Source organism: Bos mutus, chromosome 23 (genome assembly GCF_027580195.1).
Source record: "Bos mutus isolate GX-2022 chromosome 23, NWIPB_WYAK_1.1, whole genome shotgun sequence".
NCBI lineage: Eukaryota > Metazoa > Chordata > Mammalia > Artiodactyla > Bovidae > Bos > Bos mutus.
The window spans coordinates 30,026,361-30,046,567 of NC_091639.1; the positions used below are offsets into that span (position 1 = coordinate 30,026,361).

Here is a 20,207-nt window from a genome sequence, read left to right on the forward strand (position 1 = left end):
GCAGTGGAACCTTTCCACCTAGGACTGCTTCACCACGTGCTCCAGAATCAATGAAGCGCTCAAACCCAGAAGGCACGGGTTGATTTACGCAGACCTTCTGTGTTATGAAATTTCCACTTTATTCTGTGAGTGATGAGAAGCCAGTTAGGGGTTGTAGGGATACCAGTAACGTGTTGAGATCTGTATGTTCGATAAAGCTCTCTGGATGTTGGGTCCAAATTTGAGGGCAGTGGAAGAGATGAGGTAGATGCCGTGGCAGTGGTCTACTTGTGTTTTGATGGTTACTACTGTAAAAATGGTCATTGTAAGGATACAAAGGTAGTAGTTACTGGATGGGGGAATATTTTTCTTTTCAATGAAATATAGTTGACATACAATATTATGTAGGTGTACTACACAGTGATTTGACAGGTGCGTACATTATACAAAGGTCACCATGACAACAAGCCTAGTAATCATTGGTGCTCGTAGAAAGGTACTGTGATATACTGGAATAATTCCTTATGCTGTACCTTACATCCCCGTAGCTCATTTTTATAACTGGAAGTTTGTACCTCTTAATCCCTTGCAATTACTTTGGTTCCCTACTCCTCTCCCCTTAAGCAACCACTCATTTGTTCTCTGTATCCATAAGTCTGTTTTCATTTTGTTTTGTTTTTTAGGTCCCAACTTAAGTGAGATCATCTGGTACTTGTCTTTCTCTGACTGACTTATTTCACTTAGCATAAGGCTGGAGGGGGGAACATTTAAGAAATATTTAGAAGACAGAAGAAATCAGGACTGACTATGGGAAGTGAGAGATGGGAATGAGTGAAGGAAACATTCAGGTTTCCAGCCTGAGGTCTCCAGCTGTACAAGATGGATTATATAGCAAGAGGAGCAGGATGACTGGGGGGAAAGATCTGTAATCTAGATATAATGACCATCACATATGGTACATATATCAGTTTGAATCTTAGAGGAAGGTATGGGGTGGGGAGGAACCCTTAGTCATGGTTTGGTGTTATCTCCTTACTGTCACAAGTTGCTAGTTTTAGGAAATCCTTTTCATACATCATTGTAGAATAAAGTGAAACCACTCTAGGGAAAATATTCAATTACAACATTACAACATAAAATAAGACTGTTGCCAGTACATATTATTAAAAATAATAAGATAAAAATTCTCATTTTCTCCATTGTAGTGCTTATAGTTAAAATGATTAAGGTGATCAGGACTTCTCAGAATTCAATAAAGTTTCCATTACCTCCCATATTCACCAGCGCTGCTCTTTGTATATTGGGTACCCAGCCTGCCCAAAGCCCACGTATTCCTCCTTCAGCTAAAATTTTTGCAAATGCATGATGCACACCACGAAATCTAAAGGGAAATAATAATAAATGTGAAAACTCTATGCATTCCTGTGTATCAGATGCAACTGCATAAGCTTCATCTATAACTGTTATGAGTTGGAGAACAATAATATCTTAACTATCTAGAATTGTTAAAAATTAAAGCAACCCATGTAGGTCTAATTCCCAAATAAACTTAATAGTTTTTTAGAAAAAAGGCCAATTTTTTATTTAAACATCTTTTATGGAAATCTTTATAAACTGTAACATACATCCTCTTTTCAGATTAAATAGATCAAAACTCTTTTCTTGACATTTTACATCATCTGTGCACATATTAATTATAGGAGGGAACAGTGTCTATCAGACCTCTAAGTTCATTTTCCTCATATTATGGGAGACCTTCAAATTTTGTAATTTTATCAAATGACAACATTAAAAGATTAATTCTCATATCACTTCATGAAAGAAATAATATTTTAGACCAAAAGTTAGGAAGAAGAATTTCAGAAGAGTTCTTAAAACTGAATACTTTTGGCTTTATGAAAATTTATCTTTTCCTTATTTTGCACATTTTTCTATACACAGATGAAAATGGTGCTGGTGAACCAAAGCTGGAGACCTCTGATATAAAATAAAAACCTGGGTTGTATATAGCCAGAAATACCTGGTGTCGAATACCACCTTATCACTTACTACTTGTGTGGCTTTACTCAGGCATTAAACTCTCTGAGTCTCACCAAAAAGATAATATGTTCTTTTACTGGGCATTCATAATTGCTATTCTGCTACATAAGAAGTATGCTCATGAATAATGGTCACCATAGCCAGAATGTATTAATAGAATTTACTTATTAATGCACTTACTAAGCACCAGGCTTGTTATATATGTGTATGTATGTGTGTGTGTGTGTGTGTGTGTATATGATACATTTTATTCCTAAAAACTCTATGAAGTATGTTATTATTATTCCAATTCTCATCCGAATGAAGAAACTGAGGCTTAGAGAAGTTAAGAACTTGGCTAGGGTTATACAGCTAAAATGAGGTAAAGGCTGGATTTGAATCCCAGGTTGCTTGATCCCAAGGTTCATGTTCTTTACAGCAATTTTTTAAAAACTATTATATCAAAACCAAAATGTCTAACATGAGAGACAAAGAGAAGGAAAAATATTGAGGTGATCAGTGAAAACTCAGACGTTTCTGGACCCCAACAGTTCCTTTTCTCCACATAGCCAACCAAGGCAATATCACTTTGCCCTGCTCCATAGTAATCAGAAGTAGTTACAAGATGACAAAATGGGTCCTGGGATGCTATAAACTATACGGTTAAGTCAGAGTGGTACCCTTTTCTCCTCCCTGGTCCACGTTACTTAGGTCCCTGTTGGGAAGGGGGCCTGGACTGCCACAGCCCACCCTCACTTTGCACTGTGTCAGCTGGAGGGGCTGGAGAAGGCAACGGCACCCCACTCCAGTACTCTTGCCTGGAAAATCCCAGGGACGGAGGCGCCTGGTGGGCTACAGTCCATGCGGTCTCGAAGAGTCAGATACGACCGAGCGACTTCACTTTCACTTTTCACTTTCATGCATTGGAAAAGGAAATGGCAACCCACTCCAGTGTTCTTGCCTGGAGAATCCCAAGGACGGGGGAGCCTGGTGAGCTGCTGTCTATGGGGTCGCACAGGGTCGGACATGACTGAAGCGACTTAGCAGCAGCAGCTGGAGGGGCAGCAGGGCAGAGGGCAGTGGTCATGGTAAACCACCAGAGGAGACCCCAAACCCTCCTCCACCTCTGGCTCAGCCATACAGTCATAGTGTTCGGAGGAGCAGCCCCCTGCATGCTCAGCTCAGGACAGCCTACCTTTTCTCTATTTCCTGGCAGAGGGTTATCTGTCTGTCTGCAAGATCTGCCTCTTTTCCAGAAGAAACTGCCTAAGCGGTATTTGAATAAACTTGAATGAGAGGCCCTTTGAAAAAAGGCAGATTTTGACAATACAGCATAGTGCAACAGGAGGACTTTATATCACAACAGTATAGTAATATTGACATTAAAAAAAAAAAAAACAAAAAACTTCCTTAAACTTGGGAAAAGAGGCAGAGAGAAATCAGACAGGGAAGTAGAACAATTCATAAGGTTTACCTTGCTATTTCCCTTCCTGCATGGAGAAAGGGAAAGAAAACAGGCTCTCTGGCACCTGATGAGCCAGACCTTCTGTCATGGAAACCATCTCAGATAGTGTCTCTTAAAGATGAAGAAACAGAGACTAGAAATGATAAGGGACTTCCACAAGGCCAAGCCACGATGGCAGAATTGGAATTCACACCAGGGCAACTGTTAATGATCAGATTCTTTCTAGCAAGCACCAGTAGGGGACAAGTCTAGCTGCCTTGGCTGGAAAAGGAGCAGAGTGATGCACGCATGTCGTTTGTCTGGTAAAGAACAGGTACACCATAGCAGGTAAAGAGAAGGCCCCACTCCAGTCTCCTCTTAGTGAGTATCACTTCCAAACTAGGAGTCACAGTGAATGCCTTTACTGAATGTTGGGGCCCAAAAATGCAGAGGTCAAAGGGGAAAGGAAAGGTACCTGTTAGCAGAGGACCTACCGCAGTGGTTTTCCTTCAAGTTTCCTTTTTCCTTCCATTTGCATTTGAACCTTCACTAGGTCAGTGGGGTTGGCTAAAAATTGGCCAACAACACCAGCCATCATCCCTCCAATCACTGATTTCCTAATTATAAAAGGAAATACATTTTTCTAAAGGTTGTTATCAATTTCACACATTTTGCAGGAAACAATACCATGCTGGTACAGCCCCTGCATAAGAGATTTAAGACAAAATGAAGCAAAAAAATTAACCCACACAAATCACAGAGGAGAGTAGATGGTTTGTCTACTGATGGGAGGGCTCAGGAACCAGGAGTCAAAATTCAAATCTGAAGTTTCAGGCCCCTTTAATGGCCTGAAATTCAAAGCAAGGACAGTTGCCTCAAAGATATAATTTAACTGCAGTTTAATTCTGACCACAGGGGAATAAAAACAGCATTGATGTAGTCAGTCTAACAAAGGCTGGTAAGCCAAGTTTTATAGGTTACTGTTTTAGTAGTTTTATGAAATGAAAGGGTTTTCAAAACGTTCCTCTCTTTGAAGAGACTCTGTCCCTGGACTCTTTCTCCTTTCTTTTTATAAAAACTGAAATACAGTGGATGTATGATATTATATAAATTATAGGTGTACAATATAGTGATTCACAATTTGTAAAGGTTAGGCTCTATTTATAGTTATTATAAGATACTGGCTACATTCCCTGTGTTGTACAATACAGTGTATTATTTTCAAAGCAAAACTTACCAAAGGGGATAATGCTTATCTTCACTTTTGCCAAACACAACTTCACGGAGATGTTCATAAGTGACCATTCGACCTCCAGAATACACTGTACAAAACAGAGCATGGAAAGGATGAATTCAGCCCTATGTTTAATAAAGTAAGAGGATGCTTTCTCGTGGCCTAGCTGATCTCCCTAGCTGCGTCCTTTCTCTCATATAACCTAGGCTTCTGACACCTGGCCTTGGTGGTTCTCCAAATGTGCATGCCTTGTAAAGCCTCAGGCCTTCTATGTTGCCTGATCTTTCTTGAATGGATTATCCCTTCTCGTCATTGCTAACTCCTCCTACTCTTTCAAGACTCCACTCAAAGAACATGTTTTCCAGAAAGTGCCCTCTGACCTGGCCTCCAGTGTTCTGGGCTGTCATTACACCTGTCATGCTTCTATGATCCCCCAGAACTTCCCAGGCGTGTGTCTAATACTGCATTTATCATCTTGATTAGAAACTAACTTGGTGTACTTGTTCATCTTTCCAGCAGACCATGAGCCTTTCAAGGCAGGTTTTGTGTGTTTTCATTACACTATACACCCTAGTACAGAGCTTGGGACACAGCAGGCATTTTCATTCAATAAACATGCAACTTCACTGGATAATTTACTATGTTAAGGTAATCAATCTCAAACATATGAAATGAATCTTATCTATAAAATCACATATGGTGGTCAACAAAATACAAATGAAAAGAAGTGAAACTCAAAATGATAATGGGAGGCAAGAAGAAGCTATTAAAGAAAAGAATAAGAAAGAGAAATCATGAAAATCAATACACGGTATTCAGAAAGAGAGCTTTTCTTGATATTTCAGGAAGTTTGATGCAGGATTTTAGGATATTCAAAAACATACAAAGTACCAAAACAATCATCTTTCTGGACAGTTCCTGGTGAATATACTGTAATGTGCTCATCTGGAAAACCGAAGCTTTAAAAATTCAAAGCTGGTAAATATTAGTACTGGGCACTTGTCTGATCAAAAGTCCTTACATACTTGAGGAATAATTAAGAATATACAGAGAGAAGGAAAATGCCATACCCATCCCTCCTCCTTTTGAAGGCAAGTTTATGTTCTGTCCACAAGCTAGAAACTCAATAACTTCTATCATTGTGGTGCTCCACTGGAAGCAGAGCAGAAAAGTTTCTCATTGGCAGTGTTTTCCTTTCAGAGTGACTAAAGGCCCACATAGGTAGCCTGGGAAGTGAGGCAAAAACCACCTGTGCTGCTTTTACTCTATTGCCAAGGTTGGATTAGATAGTCACCCTTGCTGTCTTTCAGATCAACTTGGCCTTGGACACAAGGGACAGAGACTGGTAAGATCTGGCATTGCATTCAAATATATTTTCAATTTCAAAGAATATTAAAAAAATAATAATAATTTTGTGTTTAAAAGTTCCTCAAGTTGATAAAAATTGTAGTGATTCATCTTCTTCTTCTTAAACTTAAAAAACCTTTTCATTAGGAATCCTTTCAAGCATACAGCAAAGTAGAGAAAAATAATACTCTATGTCTATCATGGAGATTTATCAATTACTAACATTTTCATCTTACTTGCTTTTTCTTTTCCTCAATTATTTTAGAGTGCGTTAGAAAATATCATGACATTGGGACAGTTCATCCCTAAATACTTTTGTATGAATTTATAAAGCCCTGAGGCTATAATTCCTTAATAAGCATTGGTGGTTAAGAGATTATATATTCATTTATCACATTAGTAGAAGGAAACTAGCTGGCTTTTGGACACAACTCAACAGGAAAGCAGAGGAGACAAACACAGAATCATGACAAGCTCACCAGCTAGAATCAAGATAAATACCTATGTGTCTGTAAATGGCGGGTGTCACTCCTTGCCAGAGCTTTAGAAAGCCTTCCTCCTGGACAATCCCTAGGGCCGTGCGTACCATGCCCCTGTATGGAGCAGACTCTGTTGCACCATCTCCCAACCGAGCAAGGGCAGCTTCTCCTTGTATTTGAAGTCGAGTTTTTGTGAGGTCGAGGGGAAAGGTTGCTGATAACAACAAAGACAAGAAAAAAACAAAACGAGGGGGAAACTCATAACATTCAGAAAAGTGAACCAAATTTTTTTTAGAAAATCACAGGACCCAGATTTTAGTCACCACAAGATCGGTGATTCTCAAATTTCAGAATACATCAGAATCAAGTAGGGAGATTGTTAAAAATTACATTATTTCCTAGCCCCATGCCTATGGAATTTCAGTAGGCAGATGGGGTTAAGACATCAGTGGATTCTGACACACTCCCAAACTTGAGAATCACTGTCCCAGAGCGCCATAAAGAAAACAAAAAGTGACAAGCCTTGGGTTCTTTTCAGAACATTTTCTTTAAATGTCCATCTAAAACCTACTTTTGTCCTCAATTTTTGCTTTCCAGTGGGAATAATTTCAGGTATCTATAGTCTAAGATGTGCCCTGGTCTGCAACCATGATTAAGAGCCAACGTGACTTTTAGAATACTGTACTAATACGGCAGGTTCTTTTTTTTTTTTTGAATGGCAGGTTCTTAATAAATGCCAGACGAAGCTCAATTCTGTCATTTCATGGGTGATCTCCCGTGTAGATGAATCACTGGCCTGACTGTCTGAAAAATAGAAGATGCATCATAGATTTTATCATTTCTTTTCTACCCAAGGGTGGCAGGCTCAATATTCTTTCAAGTAAGGTACGTGTTGAGTGTTTTTCCCCCAGCACTGATGAGTTTTCTGCATGACCTCCTTAACAAAATACCAACTATCCTAGAAATTTTTTTCCTAATGATTACATCTTGAATTAGAGGTAGACCTTTTGCCTTGAAACAAGTGAAGCTAACTGGCTCACATAAGGAAGATCAAGCTCATAACTTTATATGCACAATGATTCAGATAAGTTCATAAACATTAGTGACACTCCATGTCTTTCCAGTGACCACCGCCTGATACAAAACCATAGCTGTGCCTTTTCCATGAGAATATTCAATCTGCACCACTGGTCTTTGGAAAAGTTAATTATCTTGCTGATTGTTTTCCTAAAACACAAGTTGTGTGCATACAGAGAATTTAAGCAGTGCTTTACTGACATATGAAGCCTGCAAAATCTTAAGATATAGTCACTTCTATATTAGCATAATTATGCGTCGTCAAATAATTTTGACTTTCTTGCTGGTTACTTAAATAATGCTTCAGGTTCTGATCCTAAATCGTTTTGTACTCAAAACTATCTCATATTTTGATTCCCCTGGTTCTCACTCCACGCCGCCACACAATTCTCCACAAGTTTTTAACAGGAGGACGTTTCCTTTACAAAAGCCAATGGTCACAGGGGAAACTGGGTTAAAAAAAAAACAACAAGAAACTGGGATATAGCTAATCATTTAGCAATCTGCTTTAAAATTTTTTAAGTTGATGAATTGTATTTCGGTGAAAACAATGTATAATAATTCTTCAGCTTTGGGGGAACAGAAAGAAAAAAATAAGGAGGGTTCAAAGGGCAGGAATGGATGAGCACTGGGAGCAAAAAAAAGAGATCATGTTTTGGCGCTGCTGGAAATACAAAGTAAACTTGTTTTAGAACAGGGCAAACGAACACTTACAAACTATAACATATTGGAGCTACTGCTTTTTCTTTCTTTCTTTTTTTTTAACGGGCAAGAAGATGAAAGCGTCATGTTAAAATGCACAGGGAAGGCTTCACAGGGGAAACACGGGCACTATACTCATAAAATTCCTGCAAGAAGCATCTCCTGTTCTTGCAAGAGCATCATAACTCCGCTCTAAGTAGCCCCTCTGACTTGTTCATGCAGATGTAATTGTTCATCCTCTCTGCCCTTATAATAACACCTCCATTACAATAAGTAGCATAATGTTAACTGTCTGTCTCTGCATGTCTCCCCACCAACCTGTAAGAAGGTCAGGGCTGGGTCTTTTTAACTGTATCTCCACAGTCTTCTGCACTGTGGTCATTATAATAATGTCGTGATCAATCGATGCCTTGCCTTGGATTTAGCATTTATATATTAACCTCTCAGACTCTCGCAAGGTATACACAGTATAGCTGAGTTCAGCTCAAAGAGGTCAACAGGCAGATGCCGAGTGGATGGATGCTCGGTAAGGAATGGGTTAAGAACTTAAGTCCCACAAGTTGAGTTCACAACTTGGACCCAAAACACAACGATATAGTGAGGCTGGGTAAGAATATAAACAGAGATGTCCTCAATAAAGACGGAAAGCGGACTGTGGTTTTAAAAAGGGCATCCTCACAAAAGGGGAAATGATGCTATAGAGGAGTAACAGCTCAGGAAGCTTCTAAAAGGACACATTCAGGCGCAACAGCACATCCGACGGAGACAAAACTGGGAGGAAGAAACCTTCGTGACCTCCACTCCCTCCTCCTCCTCCCAAGACTGGCCTTGCCCCCACCCCGCCATATCTGCCCGCAGGACAGGTGTGGACCGACAGGGTTGCATTCACTCGGAAACGAAGCCACCCGCCCGGCCCCCCACCCTCGGGCGGCCCCTGGAGGTCGAGCGGGGGAGGCCCAGGCTGGACGGCCGGGTACCTAGCTCGGCCACGGTGGCCGCGCAGCCCGACAGGAGGAACTTGCACGCGCGGGGCCATCTCTGGGCGAGCGGCGAGAGCCTCTCCGCATCGTCTGGAGTCGACATTCAGCAGCAGCACGGGACGACGATACGCCCCTTCTGGCCCGCGTCCCGCGCCGCGGCTGGCCTGCCACCCGGCCAGGGCGGCCCCTTCTCAAGCGACACGCAGCGAGGCGGGGATCATTTCTCTAGCTTGGCTCGGCCAGGCGGGCCCAACGAACCCGCAGCCTCCCTGGCAGCCCCAGGCTGGAACAGCCCAGTGGATGGGGAGCGGAAAACAGCTCGAAGCCCCCGAGGCTTCTGGGAAATGTAGTCCGCGTGGCTCCGCCCCTTCAGCTGAGTTCTCTGATTGGCCTCAAGCCAGCTGCCCTGAACCACTCCCCCGGTCTCCATGGTAGCAGGGCTCCTGCCTCCACCCTCTGCTCTCGCCCCAGCTGGAACCAACCCCCGCATTCTGTCTGGGATAGTCAGGACTTGAAAAAGACGTGTACGTGGTAGGAAGAGATGTTGCAAAAGTTACCTAAAAATTGGGGCGGGGAAAAGAGGCTACAGTTAAGAAGTCGACCAAGCTGCAAAAGTCACAGCGGAAAAGTTGGGAGGTCGAGTGAGTGCCCTGTTCCAGGGCGAAGAAGCAAGACTTTTCCCTTCTCTGACTCAGGAAGGTGCTAGACAAAAACATGGAATTCATTTCCCCAACAGTGATTATAATCTTAGGTTGTGTTGCTGTTTTATTATTTCTTCAGTGGAAGAACTTGCGTAGACCCCCGTGCATAAGGGGCTGGATTCCTTGGATTGGAGCTGGATTTGAGTTTGGAAAAACCCCTCTAGAATTTATAGAGAAAGCAAGAATCAAGGTATGTGGCCTGAGCACATAGGGTTTCCGGAAGAGATAATGTATTCTTTTTTATTTTCTTTCGTTACATCTCAAATGCAGTGTTAGAACGTGGGGAACCTACCTACTGCCCACAGTTAAACGATCTAGCCATTTATGAGTAAGTTAACTAACAACAACTGCCTTATGCAAGATTTTTCTAAAGAAATAGGTTTTTATGAGTTGTGAAATACAAGACAGCTTGTCAGTGCCTTTTTGGAAGTAGAAATTAAAAGTGCTAGTTACTTCAGCATAGATGAAAAATCTAAAGTGTATATATATTAACTAAATTCAATGATTGGGAAGACAGAAGTGTAATATAATTAATTTCGATTTATGAAAACACTTAATAAATTAGTATCCAAATCGATAAACACCAGGCAGTTGTAAAAGTGGCTTGCAAACTTGGTCTTTACAAATACAGTGGGCACTGTATTTTCAGCTGGTGCTATTTGATTATGGTGAGGTCTGTTTTCACTGCACACTAAGGATATTAGTAATCATTGTTGTACATGTTTTTGTCTTTAAAATCACTTTTAAATATATCTTTCAAAAATAGTATATAGGTTGCTGCTAACTTTTTCCTTTATTTCAAACAATACTTCAATTAATAGTCTTGTGTGTATGTTCCTGTGTGTTTATACTGTTTGTAGTTTTTGCACTTACTTGATTGTTTCATCTGAAAGTGAAAGTGAAGCAGCTCAGTCGTGCTGGACTCTTTGCGACCCCGTGAGCTGTAGCCTACCAGGCTCCTCTGTCCCTGGGATTCTCCAGGCAAGAACACTGGAGTGGGTTGCCATTTCCTTCTCCAGGGCATCTTCCCGACCCAGGGATTGAACCCAGATCTCCCACATTGCAGGCAGATGCTTAAACCTCTGAGCCACTAGGGCAGCTCATCAGAATAAATACCTAAATGTAAGACTACCTAAAGGACATTAAATTGTTTATATTATTGTGTTGCCCCTAGGGATTATGTAAGGATTAAAGAATGATGTAAGAATCCTTTTTCTTTTCCTTTGAGTGTAGGAGAGTTCTGACTCTCATATCCTGGCCCACACTAAGTACCGTAGTTTGATAGATGAAAAATACTGTCTTTTAAATAAATACATCTTGGTCTTCTGTAGCCTTCCTTAGATATATGATTTTGATAAATCTTTAGGAATGTTTCTGAAAGCTTGTCTTAGAAGGCCAAGCAAGGTCACAAAGTTTATTCTGTTTTCTTCTAAAAGGTTTATAGCTTTCTATTTTATATTTAGGTCCTAGAGCCACTTAGAGTTAATTTTTTTGTAACGTGTACAGAAGGGATGAGTTTTACTTTTTTCCCGTCTCCATGTCCAGTTGTTTCAGTATCATTTCTTGAAGGACTTTCCTCTCCTCACTGAATTGCCTTTTGCAGCATTTCAAAGATTAATTGATATATATGTGTAGATCTATGTCTAGCCTTTCTATCCTATTCCGTTGATTAAATGCCCACTCCTTTGTTAACACTAATACAGTAAATAAATACAGTAAATAAATAAAAACTAATACAGTTATAGTAAATCTTTAAAACAAGTAGTGAAAATTCTTTGACTATTTTGGCATTGATGTGGCATTCAAGATTCAGTTCAGTTCAGTTCAGTCACTCAGTGGTGTCCGATTCTTTGCGACCCCGTGGACTGCAGTGTGCCAGGCTTCCCTGTCCATCACCAACTCCCGGAGCTTGCTCAAACTCATGTCCATGGAGTCAGTGATGCCATCCAACCGTCTCATCCTCTGTGGTCCCCTTCTCTTCCCGCCTTTAATCTTTCCCAGCATCAGGGTCTTTTCCAATGAGTCAGTTCTTTGCATCAGGTGGCCAAAGTATTGGAATTTCAGCTTCAGCATCAGTCCTTCCAGTGAATATTCAGGACTGATTTCCTTTAGGATGGACTGGTTGGATCTCCTTGCAGTCCAAGGGACTTTCAAGAGTCTTCTCCAACACCACAGTTCAAAGGCATCAATTCTTGGGTGCTCAGCTTTTTTTATGGTCCAACTCTCACATCTGTACATGACTACTGGAAAAACCATAGCTTTGACTAGACGGACCTTTGTCGGCAAAGTAATGTCTCTGCTTTTTAATATGCTGTTTAGGTTTGTCACAGCTTTTCTTCCAAGGAGCAAGCGTCTTTTAATCTCATGGGTGCAGTCACCATCTGCAGTGATTTTGGAGCCCAGAAAAATAAAGTCTGTCACTGTTTACATTGTTCCCCCATCTATTTGTCATGAAGTGATGGGACCAGATGCCATGATCTTCGTTTTTTGAAGGTTGAGTTTTAAGCCAGCTTTTTCACTCTCCTCTTTCACTTTCATCAAGAGGCTCTTTAGTTCCTCTTTGCTTTCTGCCATAAGGGGGGTGTCATCTGCATATCTGAGGTTATTGATATTTCTCCCGGCAATCTTGATTCCAACTTGTGCTTCATCCAGTTGGGCATTTCACATGATGTACTCTGCATATAAGTTAAATAAGCAAGGTGACTATATGCTGCCTTGACGTACTCCTTGCCCAATTTGGAACCGGTTGGTGTTCCATGACCAGTTCTAACTGTGGCTCAAACAAAACCTTGTGGGCACCAGGATGCAGGGACCCCACAAGAGACTGAGCCAGACTTGCCTTTGAGTATTTGGGTGTCTCCTGTGGAGGCATGGGTCAGCAGTGGCCTGCTGCAGGGATAGGGGCTTAGGCTGCAGCAGACGTGGGAGGCTCTGCGTGTGTGTCCCACCATAGAGCCACTGAGCAGACGACCCACAAACTGGAGAACCGTTATGTCAAAGAAGTTCTCACACTGTTGTGAAAGTTCTAGGGCCCACAACAGGTTTTCCAGCATCTGGGGATCTGGAGAGGGACTGAGAACCCTCAGGGAATTTGACTTTGGAGGCCAGAGGGATTTGATTACCAAACTTCCATAGGACTAGGGAAACATACTCTTGGACAGCATGAACAAAACCTTGTGCACACCAGGACCCAGGAGAAAGGAGCAGTGACCTCACAAGAGACTGAACCAGTGTCTGTATGTGTCCAGGAGTCACCAGCAGAGGCGTGAGTTGACAGTGGCCTGCCATGGAGTCAGGGACACTGAATTCTGTAGTCTGGCATAAGTCCTTTTGAAGGAGGTCGCCATTACCAGCATTAACCCTACCATAGTTTGGCTTTAGGCCAAACAATTGGGAGGGAACACAGCCCCACCCATCAACAGACAATTGGATTAAAGATTTACTGAGCATGGCCCTGCCCACCAGAGCAAGACCCAGATTCCCCAGCAGCCAGTTTCTCCTATCAGAAAGCTTCCAAAGGCTCTTTTCCTTATCCATCAAATGGCAGACAGAATGGAAACTACAATTACAGAAAACTAACCCAACTGATCACTTGGATCACAGCCTTGTCTAACTCAATGAAACTATGAGCCATGCATGCCATGTAGGGCCACCCAGGATGGACGGGTCACGGTGGACAGTTCTTACAAAACGTGGGAGAATGACATTGAAACATGTATAATATCATGTATGAAACGAGTCGCCAGTCCAGGTTCGATGCACGACACTGGATGCTTGGGGCTGCTGCACTGGGACGACCCAGAGGGATGGTATGGGGAGGGAGGAGGGAGGAGGGTTCAGGATGGGGAACACATGTATACCTGTGGTGGATTCATTTCAATATTTGGCAAAACCAATACAATATTGTAAAGTTTAAAAATAAAATTAAAAAAAAAAAAAAAAAAACAAAAAACAAAACGTGGTCTGTTGGAGAAAGGAATGGTAACCCACTTCAGTATTCTTGCCTTGAGAACCCCATGAACAGTATGAAAATGCATTTAAGATTATTTGCATTTTAATATAAATTTTTAAATTGGCTTGGCAATATCAGTAATAAAAACTGATGGAAATATAATTGGAAGTTTGTTAAGTCTACAGAAAAATTGACTTTTTAATGCTATTGTCTTCTATAACTGCCGTATCTCCCATTTGTTATATAACTTTTTTAGGCATATTCTGTAGTTTCTAATGATGGGAGTCTTGCCTGTGATTGTTAATTATTTTTCTGAACTATTTAATATTCTTGAGGCTATTGTAGATACCTTGAGGATATTGCAGAAATTGTTTTCACTTTTTATTCCCCTTGGCTGCACTGCATAGCAGGCATATGGGGATCTTAGTTCCCTGATCAGGGATCAAACCTGCACCCCCTGCCTTAGAAGTGCAGTGTTAACCACTGGATGCCCAGGGAAGTCCATAAATTGTTTCCACTTTTGTTTTCCAGTGATGTCACTCTGGCACATAAAAGATATAATTGTTTTTGTTTTGTATTCTCTTATCTTGCCAAATTCACTTATTATTCCAGTAGTTATTTGGTAGATTTCCTAGGATTTTTAGACATACACAATATATCCTACAAACAGATAAGTTTATTTCCCGTATTCTGATCTTTATGCCTTTTATTTCTTTTTCTTACATAAAGAGAAGTGAAGTGAAGTGAAAGTCGCTCAGTCGTGTCCAACTCTTTGCGACCCCATGGACTATACAGTCCCTGGAATTCTCCAGGCCAGAATACTGGAGTGGGTAGCCGTTCCCTTCTCCAACATAAAGAGAAACTTCTAATATATCGTTGAATAAAAATGGTATACATAGATAAGCTTGTCTTTTTCCTAATATTCGGGAAAAAGTGTTCAATGTTGCAGCATTAAATTTCTTACTACCTGTAGGTTTTTCAAATGTGCCTATTTCAGACCTGACCTGGTCCATACCCAGAATTCACAGATGCTACCAGGGAAATAGTGACCTAGTCACTAAATCAGTTCACTCCTATTCTTGGAGGAGTTTTAGTCCATTTAGATCTTATTATTTCCCCAACTCTCTGATGCCTTTAAAAATATGATTTTTGTAATCTACCCCTCTTTTCTTTCATCCTACACAGACACAAAAGCATCTGCATTTGTTTTAAAAGCTGCAGAATATTCCTTGAGTCATAGTTCACTTAGATAGTCATCTAATGATTGACATGGTTTGTTTTCCATATTTCACTATTATAAATAATGTAGCAACAAATGTCATTTCTATGTGTGCCAGTATATCTGTGGAGTAACTGATCAGATCAAAATATCAGTGTATTTTTTTAATTTAATTTTTATTTTAGATTAGATTATGGGGTTTCCCAGGTGGCGCTAGTGGTAAAGAAAGAACCTACCTCCCAGTACAGGAGACTTAAGACACAGGTTTGATCCCTGGGTCAGGAAGATCCCCTGGAGGAGGGCATGGCAACCTACTCCAGTATTCTTACCTGGGAAATCCCATGGACAGAGGAGTCTGGTGGGCTATGGTCTGTAGGGTTGCAAAGAGTCGAACAAGACTGAAGCAATTAAGTATGCACGCACACATTAGGGTATAGTTGATGTTGTGTTAGTTTCAGATGTACAGCAGAGTTATTCAGTTATACATGTTCATATATTCATTCGTCTTCAAATTCTTTTCCCATATAGGTTATTACAGATTATTAAGAGAACATTGTAACTTAGAGTGAAGTGGGAAACTTTGTGTTTTGAGCAGAGGAGTAATGTGATCTGATTTAAATTTTAAGCGGTCACTTTGGGCACTCCGTTAAAAATAAAAACATAAAACTAAAAGAAAAAAGATGATTTGAAGGTTTTGGTAAGAATTCACGCTTGAGACCCTGCTGGCTTGTACCATGGTGATAGCAGTGGAAGGTGGAGAAGTGACTGGATCTCTCTTAAAGGTGGAAGCAGCAGGGTTTCCTGGTGAATGGAACGTGGTGTGTGAAGGAATGAAAAGGGTCCGAGGTGACTCTAAAAAGTTAGGCTTGAGAAACTAGAACTTGGACTTACTATCAAGTGAGATGGACAATATTACCTATAATGTGGCCAGAGTGCCTGTACATGTTGCCAAAGGCCACTTTCCTGATGGAAACTTAAGAATTCTCACTTGAGCAAACCTTCAACAATGAAAATGATTCATCTTCTTCTAAGTGTTCAGTAATAAACCACTGAAGGTAGGGAACCTGGGAAGCAACGTAGATGTCTGCATCACTAATGGAAAAATATGAGGCTTCACTATTTTGGGGTATCAGCTATTAGGCCCATAATTGCCTAATAGCATTCAACAGTGTGTTCCAGGAATGATCACATGCCATGCAGATCTGGAAATGACTCATATTGAAGTACTATGAGCCTGACGGTACTTTGAGATATTCATAATAACTGTTGTTGTTCAGTCACCAACTCATGTCCGACACTTTGCCACCTCACGAATTGCAGCATGCCAGGCTTCCCTGTCCTTCACTACCTCCCAGAGTTTGCTCAAACTCGTGTCCATTGAGTCAGTGATGCCAGCCAACCATCTCATCCTCTGTCGCCCCCTTCTCCTCCCGCCCTCAGTCTTTCCCAGCATCAGGGTCTTTTCCAAAGAGTTGTCTCTTTGTATCAGATGGCCAAAGTATTGATGCTTCAGCTTCAGATTCAGTCCTTCTAATGACTATTCAGGGTTGATTTCCTTAAGAATTGACTGGCTTGACCCCCTTTCTGTCCAAGGGACTCTTAAGAGTCTTCTGCAGCACCACAATTTGAAAGCATCAATTTACTATAATGGGATATAAAAGTATGGGTGGTGGTTCCAAAAATATACATGTTGAATGTGGTCCGGGAAAGTCAGTGTGGCCACAGGAGGAAATGAGAATGAGCCTTTGAAGGAAGAAGGTTATAAAACTCATGGGTCCAAGGCAAGGGTCACTGTGTGCTAGGCAAGGCCACAGCAGAAAGAACTCTGTCAGTCAAGATGCAGAAGATGGAACAGAAAAAGCCCCATGCACAGCATTTGTTGGAGTTTCCTCCGGAAAGCAAGGCAAAGCAGGGTAGACAGTTTAGGACTGACGACTCTGAAGAGTTTCTTGGGGCTTTGAGCTCTAGGGTTGGTCTCCAGATGCCCAGTGACTTTTTCTGGGATGATTTAGGGCAGGGATCATACTGGCTTGGCTGTGTCAGAGTTAGACCAGGAAGGGGTTGGTGATATAGACTCAAGATGGGTTGACTTCCATATGAAAGGTATGTTCCTGGTTGGCTGAATCCTTTGCTCTCTCTAATTATCAGCTAGCTCTGAGAGAGCCATTTCTACCCAGTAGTGAGGCCACTGGGCTTCCCTGGTGGTTCAGTGGTAAGGAATCTGCCTGCCAGTTCGATCCCTGGGTCGGGAAGATCCCCTGGAGAAAGAAATGGCTACCCACTACAGTATTCTTGCCTGGGGAGTCCTATGGACAGAGGAGCCTGGCAGGCTACATACAGACCATGGAATCGCAAAAGAGTTGGACTTGACTTAGCAACTCAACAACAACATCGTGAGGCCTCCAAAACTGAACATCATGAATAAGAAAACATAGCTCAAGAAGACAAAAGAATCGTATCAATTTGGGACTTCTGTAAATTTTGGATAGAAGCTATAAAATACTTTTTTGTTAGTGGAATTTGAAAGACTTGTATGGCTTAAAAACAATTAAAATGTTCTTAATGTAATGGTTCCTCTTCTCCTCCATTTGTGCTGCCTATACTTTTCTTTTGAAATATGAGATTGGTTTGTGTTTAAATGTGTTCATTTTGAGTATTCTAAGAAAATAAAAATACATCTTAATCAACCCTTTGTATTTTACCTCTGGTTATTTAAATGTATTCTAGAGAACATTCAAGAGAATTTAAGAGTCATCATTTGAATAGAAAAAGAAAAAAGAAAATGTAGCTAATGTAATTGACCCTGTGATGAATGGATGCCAAATAGACACCAAATCTAAAAAAGTACAATTGGAACAGTAAGCTCTTTTGAGGTTAGAGTTGTGGGGAAGATTGTGGTTTATTGCCTCCATTCATAATTGAAGAAAATGTTAAATTATAATTAGAGGCCAGTGAAAATAATATCTTTTTCTCCCAGTAAAGTTGTGGACTCCTGAAGCCAAACTCTGCACTAGAGGATGTTTGTAGGCTCCTAGGAGTGATCTGGGGAGAAGGCAATGGCACCCCACTCCAGTACTCTTGCCTGGAGAATCCCATGGACGGAGGAGCCTGGTAGGCTGCAGTCCATGGGGTCACAAAGAGTCGGACACGACTGAGTGACTTCACTTTGACTTTTTCACTTTCATGCATTGGAGAAGGAAATGGCAACCCACTCCAGTGTTCTTGCCTAGAGAATCCCAGGGACGTGGGAGCCTGGTGGGCTGCCGTCTGTGGGGTCGCACAGAGTCAGACACGACTGAAGCGACTTAGAAGCAGCAGCAGCAGCAGCAGCAACAGGAGTGATCTGATAGAAAAGGCGCAACTGATGGTGTATGAGAGAGAAGGTATCCATGAAGAACAAAGAGACTGTGGACTCCATATCACAAGTGAAGGAGAGTGGGCATTTCCCAGGGGCAGGACCCTCCATCTGTTGACTTGAGGGGAAGCATGGAGAATGAGTACAAATGGGTACAATTCTTTGCCCTGGTGGTGAGAAGCTGAGAGTGCTCATTTTTCCCCAGTGAGTTACAGGAACACTCATAATGGAGAGGGTTGGGCAGGGTGAACAGGTGAGTCATTTTGGAAAGGGAGAAAGTGAACACTACAGAACTTTCTACTGTAGACATTGTTGAGTGGCCAGAGATTGACAATGAAATCAGTCAGCAGTTTATCTTTTTCTTGAACAAAGTTCAGCCATAGGTTGCTTATAACCCTCCAGGTATCTTGAAAACAGTGTTGGAATATCACAGTGTTTAACCTAATTTCTAACAATTATTTCTGAGTATTATTTCCTACTGCCAGAATGGAAGGTGCAAACAAATAAAAATACGATCAAAAGGAAGGTTAAATATTATGACAGAATAAATTAGGATTTATATAATTAAATTTCACTCCATCAATCAAAATTTATAACTAATTACTAGGAAATGGAAAGCCACTCCAGTATTCTTGCCTGGAAAATTCCGTGGACAGAGGAGCCTGGCAGGTTATAGTCCATGGGGTCGCAAAGTGTTGGATGCGACTGAGCACACATACATTATACATAATCTTAATAGTTTTTATCTTGACTGTAATTTCAGTATCGGGGTTCTTGAGGAACTCTGTCTTAAGCATAATCCATGTCCAGTAACTTATCTATTAGAAATGCTTACTAATCTGATCTCTACTTATGTGTTTTCTTTCAGTATGGACCAGTATTTACAGTCATTGTTATGGGCACCCGAATGACCTTTGTTACTGAAGAAGAGGGAATTAATGTGTTTCTAAAATCCAAAGAAATAAATTTTGAACTAGCAGTGCAAAATCCCGTCTATCATACAGGTAAACAGTATTTTCAGATAGGCCATTTGAAATACAACATGGAATCCCAAGGGCAGTTCTAGGTAACAAGCACATCTTCACTCCTCTATCAAAAATGAGGCAGACCCACTATTTTATTCTTTAGAGTAGGGATAGAAAAGAGTTTGTGATGAGTTTGGCCTTTGAAAAACAAATTGTGTGCTTAGTCGCTCAGTTGTGTCAATTCTTTGTGGCCTCATGGACTATAGCCTGCCAGGCTCCTCTGTGCATGGGTTTTTCCAGGCAAGAATATTGAAGTGGTAGCCATTCCCTTCTCCAGGAGAATCTTCCCATCCCAGGGGTCAAAGGCAGGTCTCCTGCATTGCAGGTGGATTCTTTACCATCTGAACCAAGCCCTAAAAATGAATTATTTGTAGTGTCAAACATTAGGATCTCCACAAGGCATGTAAAAGATAAGGTCACCTCACGTTTACTTGGGAAAATATTGGAATTCATATCCTGTTAACAGCCCCCAAGATGTCACTGACTCTGTTATGCTGCTGTGCATATATTTTACAGGCTATTGCTCTTTGTTTGATCTCATGCTGCACCACCGAGTAAGCCCCGCTCCTTTATTTTGGCTGTGCTCCATCTTTTGTTGCAGGGCAGGAGACCTCTTTGTGTCATCGGCTCCCTAGTTGCAGTGTGTGCCTTTAGTTACCCCACAGTATGAGGGATCTTAGTTCCCTGACCAGGG

General features: G+C 41.3%; 2 protein-coding genes across 8 annotated transcripts in view; one reads left to right on the forward strand and one right to left on the reverse strand.

The window, feature by feature from the left end:
* SLC25A27 (solute carrier family 25 member 27) overlaps positions 1-9,587 on the reverse strand; it is a 28,907-nt gene extending 19,320 nt beyond the window's left edge. For 3 of the 5 annotated variants that reach the window (XR_011462232.1, XR_011462233.1, XM_070361043.1), the window contains exons 1-5: positions 9,259-9,587; positions 6,525-6,716; positions 4,680-4,764; positions 3,937-4,059; positions 1,248-1,360 (exon numbers count right to left, since the gene is read on the reverse strand). Coding sequence is in view for 3 of the 5 variants with exons in the window: in XM_070361043.1 (XP_070217144.1) it covers positions 1,248-1,360; positions 3,937-4,059; positions 4,680-4,764; positions 6,525-6,716; positions 9,259-9,364 (619 nt within the window). In the remaining 2 variants the exon portion in view is untranslated. The remainder of the gene's footprint in view (positions 1-1,247; positions 1,361-3,936; positions 4,060-4,679; positions 4,765-6,524; positions 6,717-9,258) is intronic. The other 2 variants (XM_005906247.3, XM_014481620.2) reach the window with 2 other exon arrangements.
* Positions 9,588-9,705: 118 nt separating this feature from the next.
* Positions 9,706-20,207, forward strand: part of CYP39A1 (cytochrome P450 family 39 subfamily A member 1) — a 144,043-nt gene continuing 133,541 nt past the window's right edge. Inside the window, exons 1-2 of one of the 3 annotated variants that reach the window (XM_070361034.1) lie at positions 9,706-10,152; positions 19,357-19,492. In XM_070361034.1, coding sequence (XP_070217135.1) covers positions 9,976-10,152; positions 19,357-19,492 — 313 coding nt within the window. In that variant the 5' untranslated portion in view covers positions 9,706-9,975. The remainder of the gene's footprint in view (positions 10,153-19,356; positions 19,493-20,207) is intronic. The other 2 variants (XM_070361036.1, XM_070361035.1) reach the window with 2 other exon arrangements.